This window comes from Synchiropus splendidus, chromosome 10 (genome assembly GCF_027744825.2).
Source record: "Synchiropus splendidus isolate RoL2022-P1 chromosome 10, RoL_Sspl_1.0, whole genome shotgun sequence".
Lineage (NCBI taxonomy): Eukaryota > Metazoa > Chordata > Actinopteri > Syngnathiformes > Callionymidae > Synchiropus > Synchiropus splendidus.
In genome coordinates this window covers 22,875,664-22,893,264 of record NC_071343.1, presented here as the reverse complement: position 1 = coordinate 22,893,264, position 17,601 = coordinate 22,875,664, and the positions used below count along the sequence as shown (strand labels likewise).

Below are 17,601 nucleotides of genomic sequence, written 5' to 3'. Positions count from 1 at the left end.
GTTTATTTCATTCCAACACAAAACATACAATTCTTTCTTTGCAACTTGACACGAGATCGAAAGGGGCAGACAGACACACAGTTCCTATAATGTCTTCCCCTTATTTTCTGTATTTTTTTCTCCCTGACAGGTTGTCATATTGGCCTCTTAATGAGGCCCATGATGCTAAGACTGACATATCAACGGAGACGATCACATGATTTACTTATACTTCGACATACGTCAAGTCTATCAGTAAATTCTTGAATTAATAGTTGATATTTATAATATGCAGCCACTGAAAAACAGCATGATGAACACTACCATCTAGTGGAGGGAGGCTGTCACTTTGTGACAGTATTGTATTTCAACCCGACTATACTTCCCGTCAAGACCATGTTGACTAATGTGTAATGGGCAACCTGTGCACTTTGGTTAGTGTAAGACTTGCCAAACTAGTGGTGCAGCAGACATATGCATCTTTGAATAATATGAAAGCCAGAACATGACAATCTATCTCTACCTGAGCGTTTCCAGACTGTATGATTGTGCCTTCCTGTGAGATTTGGTTTCTGATTTCGAGGACTTGTACATTCTCACTTTTTCCTGTACCTAGATCGCCCCAACTATCTTCACTTCAAAGACAACTCAATACATTATTTGAGCATTCTTTTCCTTCTGTTTGACACACACCTAGGCAGCAATTGACCCATCTGTCTTCTTCCCTCCTGCCTTGGGCTGTTCCACATCCACTCCTGTTCAGCCTCCCGCCTCCTTCATGTACCCTTGGATAAACGGATGTCAACTGAATTGATAACTGAATCAAAAAAATTATTCTGAAATACCCAGCTTTTTTCAGTGATTATATAAATATGGATGATGGCAACATATTGTGACGTTATATCTGTTTCCAGGTAAAGACATGGTCAGCCCAGTCGAGAGGGATCAAACACACAAGTTTAATACTTGTGACAAAATGTTATTTTTCAAACACCAACTAATGTCAAATGCATACCAAGAAATTGTTACTGGATCCATATAAAATCGCAATATAAATCGAATTGGTACCCAAGCATCTGGGAAAAACTGAATCAGGACAAAAGCATATCATCCCAGTCCTACAAGTTCGTCAATGACTAAGTTGTCTACCTCAGTGGAAGACAGTAAACTGCGGAGTAATTCAGAGATGACTATTGTCATAACAAAGCACTTGGTTGCTATGACTCAGACCACAGCTCGAATGACGCATTAAGGCTTCAGCCACCTGATAAGAGATGTGAAAAATACATGAGCATTGGACTAGCGACTTTCATTTCACTTGTACTTTTCTAGTCCCTAGTTGCTTTTAGGATGGTTTGTGTTTTTATGTCCTCACTTGCTTATATTGGTTTCCTTTGGGCATATTGGTTTCCTCCCTCAACTCAAAATCATTTGGAGTAAGTAGACGATTCGGTTAAACAAGCAAGGCTTTAAATGCAGTGTGTGCTTTGTGACCCTCTACAGTAAAGCTCTCATCCTATGCAGCTACAATCGGCTCCAGCCCATTGTAAACCAGTGTAGGAAATTAAATGTACAGTATGCTCACACACTGCAAAAACAAGTGACGGTCTATGCTTGACCATACCGCGCTCAGCCAAATGATAGCACCATGCTGTGCACCAGCCCAGATGACCACATGAGGGGATATAAAGTGGGACATGCTGAGTACCATTAACCTCATTCATTATTTAATTTTACTCCATCAGTGTGATAGGAAAGCCAAGATTCCATTAGTATTCTCATGCACGATGTTACGCAACATTGACCTAAATTCTGTGAACGTCAGACGTGTTACAGTTGCAGTTGATATGAGAGTCAGCAAACTAGCGAGTAATGATGGGATGCTAGCAGATCCAAGTTTATTAACAAATTGATTCATTTGTTCAATCCTTCTCTGACCATAAGAGTCAACTCTATGCAGATGCACCTTCCTAACTGATGCTGATAAGAAAAGCATCTGAAGTCATCAGGATCATGCCCAAAATTACATTTGGTTTGTTTAATGGGGTCCATTAGATTAGATTGCTTCAGACAGAACAGAGTTGCCGGGTGGCAGAGTTAATGATGAAACACTTCATATTAATGACATTGCAGCTTAAACTCATGATAAAGATGACAGGGAGTGTTTTGTTGTGTAAATACTTTTAGCAGGCGTGGATTGTAAATAAGTCCTATCATAGATTGCTGACATTGCCAAATGTTATTTAATCACTGCGTGGTTTCAGCATTCTGTTTTAAGATCCTTCACTCTCTCAAATTTATAGCAAATGAAATGTATGATTCAGTTGGAGTGTTACAACTACACCCATCAGTCTGGTGCTCGATCCCATTGGCAGACAACCCCCATCTATGTAGAATAGACTTAGACTTAGACTTTATTGATCCCTTTGGGGTGACTCCCTCCAGGAAATTTACATTTCCAGCAGCAATAGAGGCAAGAAAGGGCATGCAGTCAGGAAGAGCATCACACAGAGAATAAGAAAAATAAAAATAAAAAAAAATAAAAACAATAAATAATTAAAATTAAACTAGATTAAAATAGGTTATTGCACCAGAGAGACGGTTATTGCGTTAGAGAAGAAGAACAAGAATATTTATCGACCAAACAAGCAACACTTCAAATATTCAACTGAGTAAACACAGGCTGCTAACATGCTGCTGCCTCAGCAGATGTTGACTTAGTGTTCATCAGTGCAGACAACTGGGCTGCAACAAATGAAAGGACAAAGACTCGTACATCCAAGTGGATGGGTTTATAAAGGCTGCGTGGGCAGCGGGAATAGAAACATCAAAATTCATCACCACTGAGCTTCATAAGAAGGTTGTGTGCACTCCAGAAGCATTTACATGCTAATAGAGCTCCTGAATAAGATGATTTATAATGAAGGACATCACGGCTGCAGGCAGAAGTTGAGTCACAAGGGCTGCTTTCTCCGTCTGACATGATGCCACAGGTGAGTGATGACTGTGAAAAGATGGCAGGAGACATGAAAGATGCTCTTAAGAATGTAGTTAGTATGAAGACTGTAGTTTCCTTCACTGACAACATCCACGAAGAGTACTGTGTGAAGGAGGTATTGATGGATTTACATAATGCATTCACCATTTTCAATGACAGAAAAGTCAACAATATTGTCCAAGATAAAAAATAATTATATTCTAATTTAACAAAAGTTCTCGACTGAAATGATTTTTAAGTACTAGCAAAAACAGATGGTATTTCAAAGCTTGTTTAGTCAGGATTTTGTGATGGAGACTTGAGTCAGACCGACCCACAACCCCCCACAGTGACATAAATACACAGAAGTGTGATTTTATAAAAGAAATAAATAAAAACATTAAATCCATAACTGAAAACACTCGATACATCTCTCCGATGTTCTAAAGCACATGCCCAGAAGTTAGACTAACTCAACAAAGCCAATTTTACATCTTAATATAAACTTGGAATGGTGAAAGTCACTGTGATGAGCAAATGTTCCCCACACAGCAAAACGCCATGAAGAAGGGCGTTGCTTCTTCATGCGACCCCCTCTTCAGGGAAAACGACCCCCCCAAAAATCAATGCAGAATGCTATTTGAAGGTTCACATGAGACAGCACTGGAATCCTAGTAAAATGGATGTTGTGGTATCCATAGATCTTTTACTGTAGAATCACAATCTTGTGCTGCGCATTAAATTCCACATTACTGTTGAAATAGTTCAGCAGCATCAGCAAGGTTGAATTCCTCATGGAAGACAAATAATAGCTGACGACAGCATCTCCCTTTTTTTACCACCATGGTCCGGGTATTGACGGCTGGAGTCAATGACGGAAGGTAACAGAATCCTCTCAGGGCAACTACACGTGATTAGAGTCATTCCTACACATATAGGTCCTAACCAGTTGCATTATGGTTCAATAAGGTGGAGCCATATGATGACATAGAAGTGCATGAAAGCAGAAGTACATTCAAGTACGTTTTTTAAAAATGCAATTTTTGGGCAACGCTGAAAGAACCTCACACTGAGAGGGGTTCCTGTGTAAAACGTGGGCTAAAACTCTGTTAGGTCTGTAGGTTTGGTTAGGTTGATGTACACATCACTAATCACTTGCAACACTGAGCACCAAAGAGATGCAGGTGCTTTGCGCAAAATACACAACACAACATTCAACAATTCGCCTGCTATAATTATGTAAGTAGCACAAATGTGCCTACTAGTAAAGTCTGCCTGAGAAATACATCTCCAAGCGAAGCAGTTATGCATAATTAGACCCACAAGGCATCACATTTCAATGAGCTAAAAAAGCGCTGCCTCATCATCAATTCATGGTGTTTGACAATAAAGAACTATAGACGAACATCTCCATGATCGACAGGATGCTAAGGAGGTTTTAATGAAGTCAACAGATGGTTATTGACAAGAAATACAAAGCAGACATGACCTTAAAAGTGTCCTCAGCTCAGCTGCTGAGACGTTGGAGAATTCCAAGACTCTCCAGATTGTCATGTCTGTGAAGAAGTCCTTGACTCTGAATGTCTTCTGATATCTACTGCAGACGTCTTCCAGGTATTTTTGTTGGACCAAGCAGCTTCACCAGAATTCCTATCTGTTTAGTTGAATGCCTGAAGCACAGATTTTGTGTGAACAAAGAATCTCTGTTGACCTCAATCACTTAATCAGAAATCTTGATTGTCTGAAATAAATGAATAAAATAGATACAGTTTTGACAGCCGTTTTGACAGCACCTCAGCCAATGTTGCTGAAATCACTTTGGTGTCAGACTCTCTCTGTTGTGCTGAGCTCTTTCATATGTGCATTGATTTGACAGTTGTTTCATTCAGTGGTGTATTTTGTTACAATAAAGACAATGTCAAATAACGCAATCAACATTTTTGGTTGCAAAACGTGCTACTCTTGCTTCAGAGTGGGGTCACCACATGACTGTGACCTGGCAACAAGGTCAATGCAGCCGGTAAGAATGTGTCAACTGCAGTGCATGTTTCATGTGACGTTAATACGCAGTATTCTTGTTTACATTCAGGTGAACACAAGACAACAGTAGTATTTATTTTTGTAAGAAGAAGAAAATCTGTTACTTTTAAATACAGTATTTTATGTGGTGGTAGAGTCAATGATAATAGGATGACTGAAATGCAGGATAACTGTCATGATAAATGACTGTGTTGATATTATTGTATTATAATATTATATTGTAATATAATATTAATTAGCAATACTTTACTCAAAATATGTTTAGCAAGTGGGATACAGGGGGAAAAATGCCAGAAAAAAGGAATCAATGGTCTAGACATTATGCATGAAACATTGATCCATGTCCTGAGGAAGTTCAGCACATACATGCTGATTCTGAGGTCACATGCGGCAATGAACCTGAATGTTTACTGCCACCCTGCTTGTTAGTGTCTGTCCATAAGGAACGAGACTCACTTTTAACCCCTTTGTCGATTGTTTCAATGGGAAAAGGCTGCATGTGGGGTTTACATACAGACATAATGCACCTCTCCCCCTGAACCTAACCATCCAAAACAAATGGCTTACCTTAACCTTAACCTCTGAAGCTAACTTAAACCCAATTATAATGACCCAGTTATTTTGAAGTCCTCACACTGGTGGGCAGGCAAGTAAGAACGCACGCATAACCAGACATTATGAAGCATTTCCCTTAAAACGTGAATATGCTAACCAGAAACAAGGGGGTCGATCTCTACTCATCATGCTACAGGCACAACATTATAAAGGATTCTCCAAACACATTCACAAACGCCAGTGTGAATACATTACAGTATATCCTCCTGGAATACAACCTTGTCACTGAACACCTTGTTTAACATTTTCATAACGTCTTCCCATCACACAAAGGTTCCAACAGCAATCTTAAGATTTTTCTATTGACCACAAACTCCTAAACAGAATATTTAGGAGTTAGGATTTCCGCTTAGATGTAAATGATGGCGCATCATCACATGGACGCAGATTGAAGTAAGATTGGTGTGGGTTGGAAGTGTCAGCTGTTGCCATGTAGCTCAACAAGTTGTGCGTGATAATTATGAAACATAAGAACATTATTATTGTTGTCCATTATTGTGTTTTTATGGACTATTATTTGCTTACAAAGAGGTCAGTATATCAGTATATACAGAAACAGATGTAACATTTAATTCCGATATAGCACTGTATGGAACATTCTACGCAGCCCCTGAACACATCATCCCGCTGTAACAGGAGATGAAAAAGCATATTACTTTTTCTCAAATGGAGCTTTAATTTCAGATTAAGTGTAAAAGAAACATATGGCCTGGAACAAGATATCTCTAACCACTAGTGGGTGAGCGAACTAACTCATATGGGAAATGAGTGCACATGTGAAGTAAGGTGGTCGAAGTCGCAGCCCATTACGGCTGCAGTAATGAAAGAGAACTAACTGCTTAATCCAAAATCAACTCAATAAAAGCCATCATTGACTGTTGTTTTCTAGTTCTACTACCCACGTACTGAAGTGTGTGGTATAGCCACAGATAAAAGAGTCATGTTGGTCGTCTGTGTCCAAGACCAGTCCAGGGAAAATCCTCTCATGAGATCTGGCTCTAGTATTAGTGGCAGGGAATGAACTAATACTAGTCGATGGGCTAAAACAAATACCTGAGCTCAGCCAAAAACCTAATGGCGGTTAATGAATGTGAGTAAAACTGTGTGCGGTCATGCTGAACTTACACTCTGCAGCAAAAACACATTCTAATTCCCTATAATGCTACCGGCTCTCCGAGTACCCGCTATGTAAGCCGCACAGATTGACCCGCCTCATTAAATCTAGTGCTGTATTGATCCCACTGTGGCGCCTGTGCTGTGGCCAACAAACAGGAAGAAGAGCAAAGGTGCAGTTCCACCCCCTGACCTTCTTTTCCATCACTTCCATCACAAAGTCAAAAGCCAACATTGCAGTCCACAGGCAGTGACACGGATGCCCGAAAAAGATATTTCGTGGCTGAAATATTGTGTCTCTCACTGTGGCCATTGATGAAATTCATTTTTTCATCATTCATCACGCCAACGTCTCGGACAGCTCGCCAAAAGACTCGTCAATCGCTAGAACCGGAGTCACCTGAAAAGTTGGATGCTAATGCGGTTATGCTACAAAGCATCAAAATGATGGAAGATATGTGAGGCAGAATTATTTCTAAATTTGAAACCATCTGCACCACCATCTGCAGTTCACAAGTTTGAATTGCAGGGGCATAAACAACACACACAAAGTTTTACAGTATTGAAAGCACGAAAATGTAAATATTATTAATCTGCAGGAAACCCATCTAAAGGACTTGGATGAGGTCAAATTGTGGAGCGGCTGGGTGAAACTTTTCTTTTCTCATCTTTTTCATGTCCAGCTAAGGGTGTAGCGTTATTGCAACACAAATCTTCTGACTTCATTCCAAAACTATTCCAGATCCCTCCATTAAATTAAGCTTGGCAAATGTTTAAGCACTGAACTGGGATGACAGTATTTTTTAGACATTTTTTTCTAATGTTACCAGACCTTAAGTCATTCAACCTGATTTTACGGGGTGATTTTAACTGTTGGATTGATCCCTGTATAGATAGATCATCCAATGTTCCAACCGCTATATCTAAATCAACCCAAACAATTCGAAGCTTCATGGAAGAATTTGGAATGATTGATTCTTGGCGTACCTTCAATCCTTTAAAAAGACAGTATTGCTTTTTGTCACCAGTCTGTCATACATTTAGTAGAAGAGTTTTTTTCTTAGTCCATAAGCGTCTCTTAAATTTAATATCTGATCATGCATGTTTATCCATGAATATATATATTTTTTTTTAAATGTTGAAAACACGCACGCCTGGGCGTTTAAATTCTCTTTTGCTCTTTGAAGAGAATTTATCAAATTGAAAATTGCCACAGACACGATCAAGGGCCAGCACGCCACAAATGACCAGTTAGCCCAGCTTGATGCTGCAATTCCAAGTTGCGTTCCTTTTAAAGCAGTTGTGGCATTGTTTAGATTAGAGTGAAGTTTTGAAGCATCTGAAGGCCAGAATCAGGATAACATGGAGAGTCAACCCCAAAACATCTTGTCCTCTGCCTTTCAAAAGTGTCAGGAAGCTTCTATGGTAGTCACATGCATGTTGCAGGGTGATTGACAGCTCTGTCCAGACAATCCAAAATGGAATGGTTGCAGTCGGTTTAGAGAAGAATCAATCAAGCTTTGTAGTGCTTAATGTGGAACTTCACCCTGATCCAAAATATTGTAATCAGATGTTGACAGATAAAGTACAAAACAAACATTTTTGTTGGTGAGTCAACATCATGAAACTTCTTGAAAGCACTTGTCCATCAACACATCAGCTAATTTCACTTGCGCTGCATGATGGGAAAACAAACACTAAATGAATCATCTATTCATGTGAGGCTCCATCATGGACTTTTCCATCCTTGGAAAACAAAAGAAAACAGCCTCTGTTGCAAACCTGACAATTTGACCGTATTCATGAAGAACTTTATCTGATTGCAGCGTGGCAATCAGCCAGAATGGCCATCAGCCCCGAGGCTTTCCAGTCGCGCTGATGATGCACGTCTCCCTGCAGTTTCACACGTGGAGGCTCCGGAGACAGAGAGAGGCAGAGGTGAAATAGCACCTACTGTTTCATTTAGCTACAGGTACACACAGAGAAGGTCAGGCAAATATACAGGTATTTGCAGCGCACCTTCTCCATACCAGCCAGGGGGCAGCCTGATCTATTTCTATAAATCATCAGCTAATATTGATGCCGAATCTACGACCATTTTACAACAAAGAGTTTGTCAGTCATCTGGGTTTGGGCCAATCATTCTGTGTTAGCATACAAGTGCGTGACGCTGATGAATCCAGCAGGTGACTTAGGTTCACCCTGACAGCTGGTTCCATCCTTAATGACTTTAACTGACAACATTCAGCTATTGTTCGAGTGGATACACAGGTTTGAGACCGGGTGGAATTAGGAAGTGTTTTGATTAACTGTTCACTTGGGTCGCTATTTCTGACATTTCCATTTTAACAGAAAATACTTCAGCACTTCCATTAACAGCTTTCATGGTGTTTGAGGAGAGCAAATACTTGGGATATTTTTATACATCAATATATACTTAAGTCAAAACAGATTTCATGCTACATTGACTTTGTATAGGGTAAGATTCCCTGTTGTTGATACACATTTTCAACAGGGCCTACAAAATATTTGTGTTTAAAATGTACACCAGGAGTTATAATTCCGTGGGGTTTTCGGGTATTAGAGTATGCTATATAATTCTCTACAACTGTTGTTGGATGGGTAATGTGATGTGTTGTGACGTATTGTAAGTTTCATATTGTATTTAACGTTGATTTTCAGTCTGATTTTATTCATTTTGTTCCTTTGCGTCACCTGTATTACTGCCGCTAAAACCAACAATCAACCAATTTATAACTGGTAGCAATTCTAAAAAAAAAAAAAAAAGATGGCTAATCGGATTGAACATGATATAAGCGAAGCAACATAGTTCTTAGAATTATTAATACGTCTACAGTTTACTTTATTAGAGTCTAATAACTCTGATGAGGAAAAATACACGCGGTTACTACATGGACTGGAGTGGTTTTTTCGAGAGCAGGTCACTTACTCCGAGTTACGTTGTCTCCTCCATCGCGAGGCGAGTCCACGTGTGACGATCAAGTCAAGAGTGACAGATGTCCTGGTTTGGATCCGTCGTGTTTCTGTTCGATCTCGATCAGGTGCCGGAAAGACGGAATCCACGGATGAACCCGGACACACACCACATCTCTTTTTCTGCGGGATTCTCCTTGGGAACGGTGAGACGTTCAATGACACTCAGGAATAGATTAGCTAGAATTTGTTCAAAGGGAAGACAATGTTTTCATTAGTAGTATTTTTAATAACGTGGTTTTCTTGTTTGCTCTCCTTTTTTTTCATTAAAAAAATGTCAGGAAATTCTACAAGGCGATATATGTATATTATAACTCAGGCACAAAGAATATTATTTAGAAATGAGAGCCACAATAATAATAATAACAATCACGTGTTGGCCAACATTATATGTTATAAAACAGACAGAAACAATTTGCAAGGGGCAGCATGTAGTACGTGGTCTGCATGTACTGACTTTATTATTATTTATTTATATTGTATAGTTGCTGAATTGTGCTCTTTGCATGGGCAAATTGTCAAGTGAATATTCGCACATCACGGATGATGGTGATGGTACACAGAAAAGGCGAATCAAGGGCCCAGCAGCAATAAATAGCGGTCAGAGTCAATTACATGGATGATGTGTGGATTACTCATCGGCACGGTCAGTCAGCTCGGTCGTTTACCAAGGCACACGCGTGCGGTCTGACTCATAAAAACGAAAGGGATGCCAAATTATGCTGCAGTACATGTAAAGACACTTTATATTTTAATAAATATACGCAGAAAATAGTATTTAAATGACGTACTTCAGTAACCCAACAAAGAAGTATATTATATAAACGAGTTCACGTTCTGGCATAGCTGGCATGGGTATGAAGCAGTTTCCTACTGCACATGAACGCACCAGAAGCAATTGGAGAGTCTTGTCACAGGCTCGATTGGTAGAGAGAGATGAACAACACTTGAGCTCAGCTCACTAACCCCCTCACTTTTGTCTTCTATCTGCGTTTGTACCATGGACGGCTGGTGGAGCTTCAGGCCATGCCACAGCAAATGAGTTACCTCCATCTGAAAACCTCTCCTGATCATCCTCCCAGGTCACACTTATCCTCTTCCTGTTGTTCTTCATCACATCCATGAGCCTGAATTGTTGTCTTCTTCTTTTTCTCTGGACTTTTTAATTAACATAGATAATTAACTGAGATTTCATTAATTTATTTCATGAAAGAGGGTCTGTCCACACTGTCAACAAGGTGTGTCATCAGTAACCATATCAGAATAGAGTCAGTTAGATTAGTTAATTTATTATAAAACAGTACATTACTTAATATTAATGCATTTACAGTATTCTCAATATATATTCTACATTCAACAAGTTTTATGTAGCAATGTTTCTGAAAAGTAATGAGATGAGTGAAGTTATTTATGATTAGCTGTTATAGTTACTGTATACCGCCAATTATCCAAAGTAAAATAAGGTATTTTGTGATAAGCATAACTCATTAGACAATCGGCCTCAATGGGCTTTCTTATGATTCCTCCAGTGCAGGCAAAGGCCTCCACAAAAGCTGAAACGTATTTTAGCCATTAACCAGAGCATTAGTTGCAGCTTGTGACACACAAACCTTGCCGTGTTTGTAACAGCAATCTTAAATAAACATGCTCAGGAATTTTTATTGACTTTGTCTTCACTGTCAGTAAACCTACTAGTGGAATGGAGCCTTCCGTTCTCACACTGCTGTCCATTGTCACCAGGGAATTGTGAAGTTATGGATTGTTGCTAGGTAACCTTACCTCCAGTGACCTCTGGACACCCCCACTGTAAATGACACCCCAGAAGGGGGCTGCTGTTTCCCCGGTTACATGGACACACCCTGGATGTATTCTAAACACCCACAAACAACCCACCCAATCATAGTGGCTCACAACATTGTTGTCAGTATAGCGGAAAGTGACTTGTTGCTCAAGTTGATCCCTTCATGTCTGAGGGGCAGCAGATGGTCTCTGGGGACATTTGACCCAACGTTGCCTGACAGGAATTTAAGGATTAGGCACAGTTTAAAGAAAGGAAAACAGGTTGTTTTCACAGGCACATGGAACTAGGGGACAAGCAAAGCTAGTGTTATGGTTAAAGCAGTGTATGTGAACCATTATGTCAGATGTGCTACACATATTTACATTGACATTGAAATTTAAGACCCAAATGCAAGGATACAAAATATATTTTTTTTAAAGAGACAACAGGCACAAGTAGCGAGACACTAATTCAGTTGGTTCAAATATCTCTACTTTGTAGCACAGACACCCGAGTGACTCCCATACTCAACAATGCCGTCATATGCTCTACAGGTAACCAATGGGATACATGCAGTGTACATAATGGATATCTTGTTCATGTCCATATCAATCTAAAATATATGTGATATCAGAAAGTCGACATAAAGGATGGTTGGGTTTTTTCTTAGATTTAACATATGTAGTTCAAGTAAAATATAAAACAAACACATACGAAGCACATTAATATCAGAATTATGACCAATGCTCGAGTATCAGAACCAGGATGTACCTTTGTGCTCCGTCGTCACAGTGACAACATGATTGACTGGCCATTAGCCAATTACAAGAGTGCTTGTTACGTCCAACCAATCGGAGTAAAGAAAAGGCGGGCTTCTCACGCCCAATGACGTGCTTGGTTCTGTGAGCCGTACATGGCCATCGGATTAAACTGAACAACAAAGTTTTCAGCTGGACGAAGAGCCAGGATGAATGGAACTACCTTTTCGAATTTTGACAACCAAGAGCACGTGTTAAAATTAGGCGAGACGTTTGAGAAACATCCTAAAAGTGCCTACCACACTGTGAGATGTAAGTTTGACTCCTTACGTAGCCACGGTAGCATGCTAGGTAGTGGAGGATATTAAGTGGCGATGGCAGCTGCTCATACGAGCCATTCACTTACAAACAGTATGTGCTTTACGTTACACGTTCGATATGTCGAAAGTGGTCATCTGTATATGTTTGCTAAAGCGACGTTTGAGCCGTTAACGGGCGTCCATCTGTCAAAATTGTTAGCTACCGTTAGCTCCCTTTTAAAGAGGGCATTACTGCCACCTACTGGTGGTGGTTGAACCGACATGACCATTTTGGTCAGGTGTCCAACTAATACTTGATATACTGTAATTGGTATTGTTTGAGTCATGCCAATGACATATCTCATTTTTAATTCTTCATCAACAGATGACTTCAAACCTGCCTCCATTGACACAACGTGTGAAGGCGAGCTGGAAGTGGGCAAGGGAGAGCAAGTCACGATAACGTTGCCTAATCTAGAGGTAATGACTACATGGAACTTGACTATTCTGAACATACTGAATGTGTAGCTTGTGCTCTCAGTAGATCAAACACATTTATTGATAAATAGTTAAAAAGCTAATTCATTTTGATTTCAGATGTATTTTCTTTAACTAAGAAGCTCTATTCTTTTGCAGGTTTTGGTCTGTCAGAACGTTAATACATCTATTACTGTGAATATTCTATGTGATTAGTATTAACTGTGCTGCTTCAAGTGCACTGATAAAAATGGCTTTATTCATTTTTTTCAATTCTCTTTTATCTGTGAATTAGGGCTCCAGTGCTCCCGTCACTGTGTTTAAGGGCTCAAAGAGGCCATACATGAAGGAATGCATCCTCATTGTCAACCACGATACTGGAGAGTATAGACTGGAGAAACTCAACAGCAACATTGCTGTGAAGAAAACCAGGTGAGTAGGCACTGGTTGAAGTGTGGTGTACATATTAGTTTCAACAAAGCCTTTGTCCAGTTGTCTCATGATTTTCCCCACAGTGGAACGAACAGGCTTTTTGCTACAATTTTGAAACGGGGTTTTATGGTCGTTATCAGGACCAGGCTATCGCTGCGTCTGGTCTGACACGGTCATCTGTGGTCCAAACTGAACTTGAATTTTTTATGTTTTGCTGTTCAGGGTGTCCACGGGACGACCACAAGCCCCTCTAGCTAAAAGCCTGTGCTTAATTCACATTAAGGTGCTCATCGCACTGTTTTTGTGAATGCAACCCAGCCACTTCTCTGGTGCTCCAGCAGCTCCACCTCCACAACCGATCAGCTGAGCTACTCCAGGCCCAGGGGATAGTTGCCTGGGGCTAAAACTGCGCATTCAATGTTTTAGTCAAGAAGACTCTTGACGTTTCTCTGGTCTGATGTGACGAGTCTAATTATGTTGTCAGCATATGTTGTCTTGATGTTGGATCCCGTTTTAAAAAATAGTTCAGAAGTGGTGTTGCGTATCCTTGCACAATTGATTTCCTGATATTCTGAAGAAGCATTTTCTTCTCTGCTTAAATGCTGTTCTATGGTGTTGTTTATATTTCCTGTGGTAATATTATATATATATATATATATAATATAACTGTATGCTTCTGATTTTCTTGTGTGTCCAGGGCTGAGGGCAGTAGTAAAATTCACTCACGTCTGGAGCAACAGACCAGTCGCTTGGGTCAACAAATGAAGAGCAGCAGCAGCAGCAGCAGCAGTAGCGGCATGAGCAGAAATTCTGCTAACTCTAAAAGTTCTCCCCCCAAAGAGAAGGCCTCCCCTGCTTCTCCAATGGACGATATTGAGAGAGGTAAAATTAATTAAGGAAATGGACGGCTCAGAATGACTTGGTGTTGGGTTGTGAAATACAATTGATGAATTAGTTTATTTTTAATGCATTGTTGAAAATTGTCTTTCAAAGGACAGTAGTATTTGCTAAAATTTTAAACTGATCTAAGGAGCTCTGAACAGGATGCAACAAAATGACGTCAAAATACCTGAAGAATAGTTGCATGGTAACAGAATAAAAACAGTGTAAAACAGGGACACGTGATTTAATTCAATATTACTTGCTGTGTGTAAACATAAATGCCCCGAATCGATAATTAAATATGATTCAAGTTATCCATGTTTTTAGGATTTGTTTCTCACATATTATTTTTGTATTCCTCAAATAATATTTGGATGTATTTGATAGCCAATTGGTTAATTAAAGGAATATGTGTCCCCATTAATATTTAAATAGAAAAAGACAATATCGCATGAAATGGCACCAAAAACAAACAAAACATATTTGACATATAAAAATGAATTCAGACAATGAACATGAAATATTTCAACAAATAGTTTCCTTTAGCAGTTAATTCAGCTGGCACATGTGCAGAGTGACATCATTCATTGCTCAATGCATTGCACTACTGCAAATGGCACCTGCACTGTTTACCCTGATGGTTTTCACTCCCCAATCGCACCATAGTTGAGCTACTTGCTTAGATTTTGACAGACTACCACCTTCTCTGACTTACTCTTCTCTCTTGTCAAGAGCTCATGGCTGAGGTACAGGTGATGGACCAGCTGAGCAGCGACAGCTCCTCCAACTCCAACAGCTCTTCCTCCTCGAGCAGTGAAGACAGCTCCAGCAGCAGTGACTCTGAAGATGAGCGGAGAAACGGTGCACCGCCAGCCCCGGCGAACCCCAGTATGCCTGTCCTCACCACCACCACCATTATGAGTGGCAGTGGTCGGCCTCAGGAGAGCACAGGCGGACTCATGAACACGCTCAGTGAGTGCTCTCCTCGCATCAAATCCTGCTCGTGACACAACAGCAATATTCATATTTATATATTGAAACGAATTGGGACAAAATTGGGATTGTGTTATGTGCGTGTATAGTTGCTATATTAAGACCCTGATTCATAATTAATTTGAGTTTAATCATTTGATTTAGGGATTGTCTTAATCAAATGAATCAGTTACTTACAACAATTACAATGACTAATCATACAAATTCAGCCTTCGGGTTTCTTTTTAACTTTGGACAGTAAGGTAATTTATAGCTTTTATTAATGACATGGATCCTAATAAAGCACACACACAAATGTAAATGCACAAATTGACTGATGATGCAATTAAGATGTGCAAATATTTGCGATTTAAATGAACTAACTAACCTGTATATTTCAGTATGGAGATTTGGTGGACTGTCACAAGCTTCTATTCCCGTGTGCTAACCAGCATTGTTAGCTCCTGATCCAGTCCACTAATATTGAGTAGCTCAAACTCTGTCCCCCGATTAAATGTTGTTGTTTAGCTGTGCACCTTGGTCTTTGTGTTTCTGGCTGAATAGAAAGAGAAATGTCAAGTCATTCTGTATACAATATTCATGTAGCTGAAGGCGTTATGAAGGTGTTTTCGGTCAAATAGGTGGCTTAAGCGTTACCCAAAACAAAGTAGACTTAGGGTGATTTATTAAACAAGTGTTTTAGCTGTGAATCCCCCAGTGGGAAAGCAGCTAATGATTGTGACTTTATAAATTACTGACCGTTCTATTCTTGTGCCGTTACAGAGAATGATCTGCAACTCAGCGACTCTGGTAGTGAAAGTGACTGAACCGTTGAATGCTGCCCCATTACCACAGAGACAAACTTTGTCTTCCATTGATGCATCACCGCTCAACGTGTTCTGTAACTTTGTGCCGACACGGGTTTACTCTTAAACTGTCTTAAACTGGAGTCTTCTGTTCATTATTAAATGCTAGCTGATGTAACTCAGATCTCTTCCGGGTCACTTAGAATTCAACATTGAAGGGCATAATCTATACATCTGACTGGTTGCATCGACAATCCTGACGTTTTTCCCTTAAACTTTGGTATGTAAAACTGTTAGTTGTAAGGATGTTGCTAACTATGAGTTGTGATTCATTTGTAGCTATAGCAGTGGTTTTGTTGAAAAGATTTTAATTCCTCAAGTTAACGTAATGCAATGAACTTTGTGCCACATTACTATGAATTGGTATTAAAAGATATTATGTCAGAAAATAAGTTACGAATCGGTTGCCATTCTTACTATTTTGTCCTTAAACCTCACCCAAATGATGTTTTCAGCGAAGCAACAGTGTCATGTCAGCTCTTTGGTTGGTGGCGTTTAGTTGGGTTTTATGTCGTATGTTACAAGATGTCACATTATCACTAATGATACCAATGCCAACAGCTGCCTTAAAACCACTCGTCTCGTTACCAGCTGTTAGATAGACCAACTACTGTAGATAGAATCTGTGTATCACACATACCCTTTGAGGGTTTTTGGGTAAATTGGGAAAAACAGTGCATCTTCCACTTATACAACGACAGATGTATTTGATGATTGTTGCAGGGCTGAAGTTGATTAGACTGGATTGATAATTGTAGCTCTACCTGCCGTACTTGAAATGAAGTGAAATTATTTATATTTCTTAAATCTGCTTGAACGGCATTGATCTGTTGTGCGAAGAGCCCAGGTGGTGACTCAAACAGATGGACAAATAGCTTCACTGTGACGTGGAAGATTTTGTTTGGTGAATAAAAAATGTTGATTGAGTTTTGCTTTTCAATCAATTTTATTAAAGTCTTTATTTAAAACCACGCCATGTTTGTTATGGGTTTATATGAACAATGCACATGTTTGATGGAGTTAGAGTTGTAGAGATGATGGGGATGAAGATATTTATTTTATTTATTAATAGATATATTTTCTTAAATCTGCAGATTAGCCCTTTATTAATTTGTCTAGATTCAATATTGCACCTATCATCTTTCTTCTCATCACTCTTTTGGCCATACTAATTTTAACAGTCTTTATTCCTCTACCCACTTTCTTTCCATCAGCTTTCACCTCCTTGACCTCTGTCATGGCATCATGGCAGACCTACTGTTGTACTGTATGTACGACAGTAGGTCTGCCGGTTCTCTTTCACTCGAGCTTCTACTCTTCCACCAACTGCTGACAGTTGTCTCCACCTGCCTGCACTCTCTTCACCTCGTTTGATATGAAAATTCTTGGTTTATTTTTAGGAAAATATAGTCCACTG

General features: G+C 39.6%; 2 protein-coding genes across 6 annotated transcripts in view; one reads left to right on the top strand and one right to left on the bottom strand.

The window, feature by feature from the left end:
• Positions 1-9,851, bottom strand: part of LOC128765698 (protein FAM124A-like) — an 83,570-nt gene extending 73,719 nt beyond the window's left edge. For all 5 annotated transcript variants that reach the window (XM_053876670.1, XM_053876668.1, XM_053876667.1 and 2 more), the window contains exon 1: positions 9,675-9,851. The gene's annotated coding sequence lies outside the window, so the exon portion shown is untranslated. The remainder of the gene's footprint in view (positions 1-9,674) is intronic.
• Positions 9,852-12,382: 2,531 nt separating this feature from the next.
• Positions 12,383-17,146, top strand: eaf2 (ELL associated factor 2). Its single transcript, XM_053877393.1, has 6 exons — positions 12,383-12,568; positions 12,941-13,035; positions 13,328-13,464; positions 14,162-14,346; positions 15,079-15,318; positions 16,102-17,146. Exons 1-6 carry the CDS (start codon positions 12,466-12,468, stop codon positions 16,143-16,145), a joined length of 804 nt encoding a protein of 267 aa, XP_053733368.1. The 5' UTR covers positions 12,383-12,465; the 3' UTR covers positions 16,146-17,146.
• Positions 17,147-17,601: the final 455 nt, after the last annotated feature.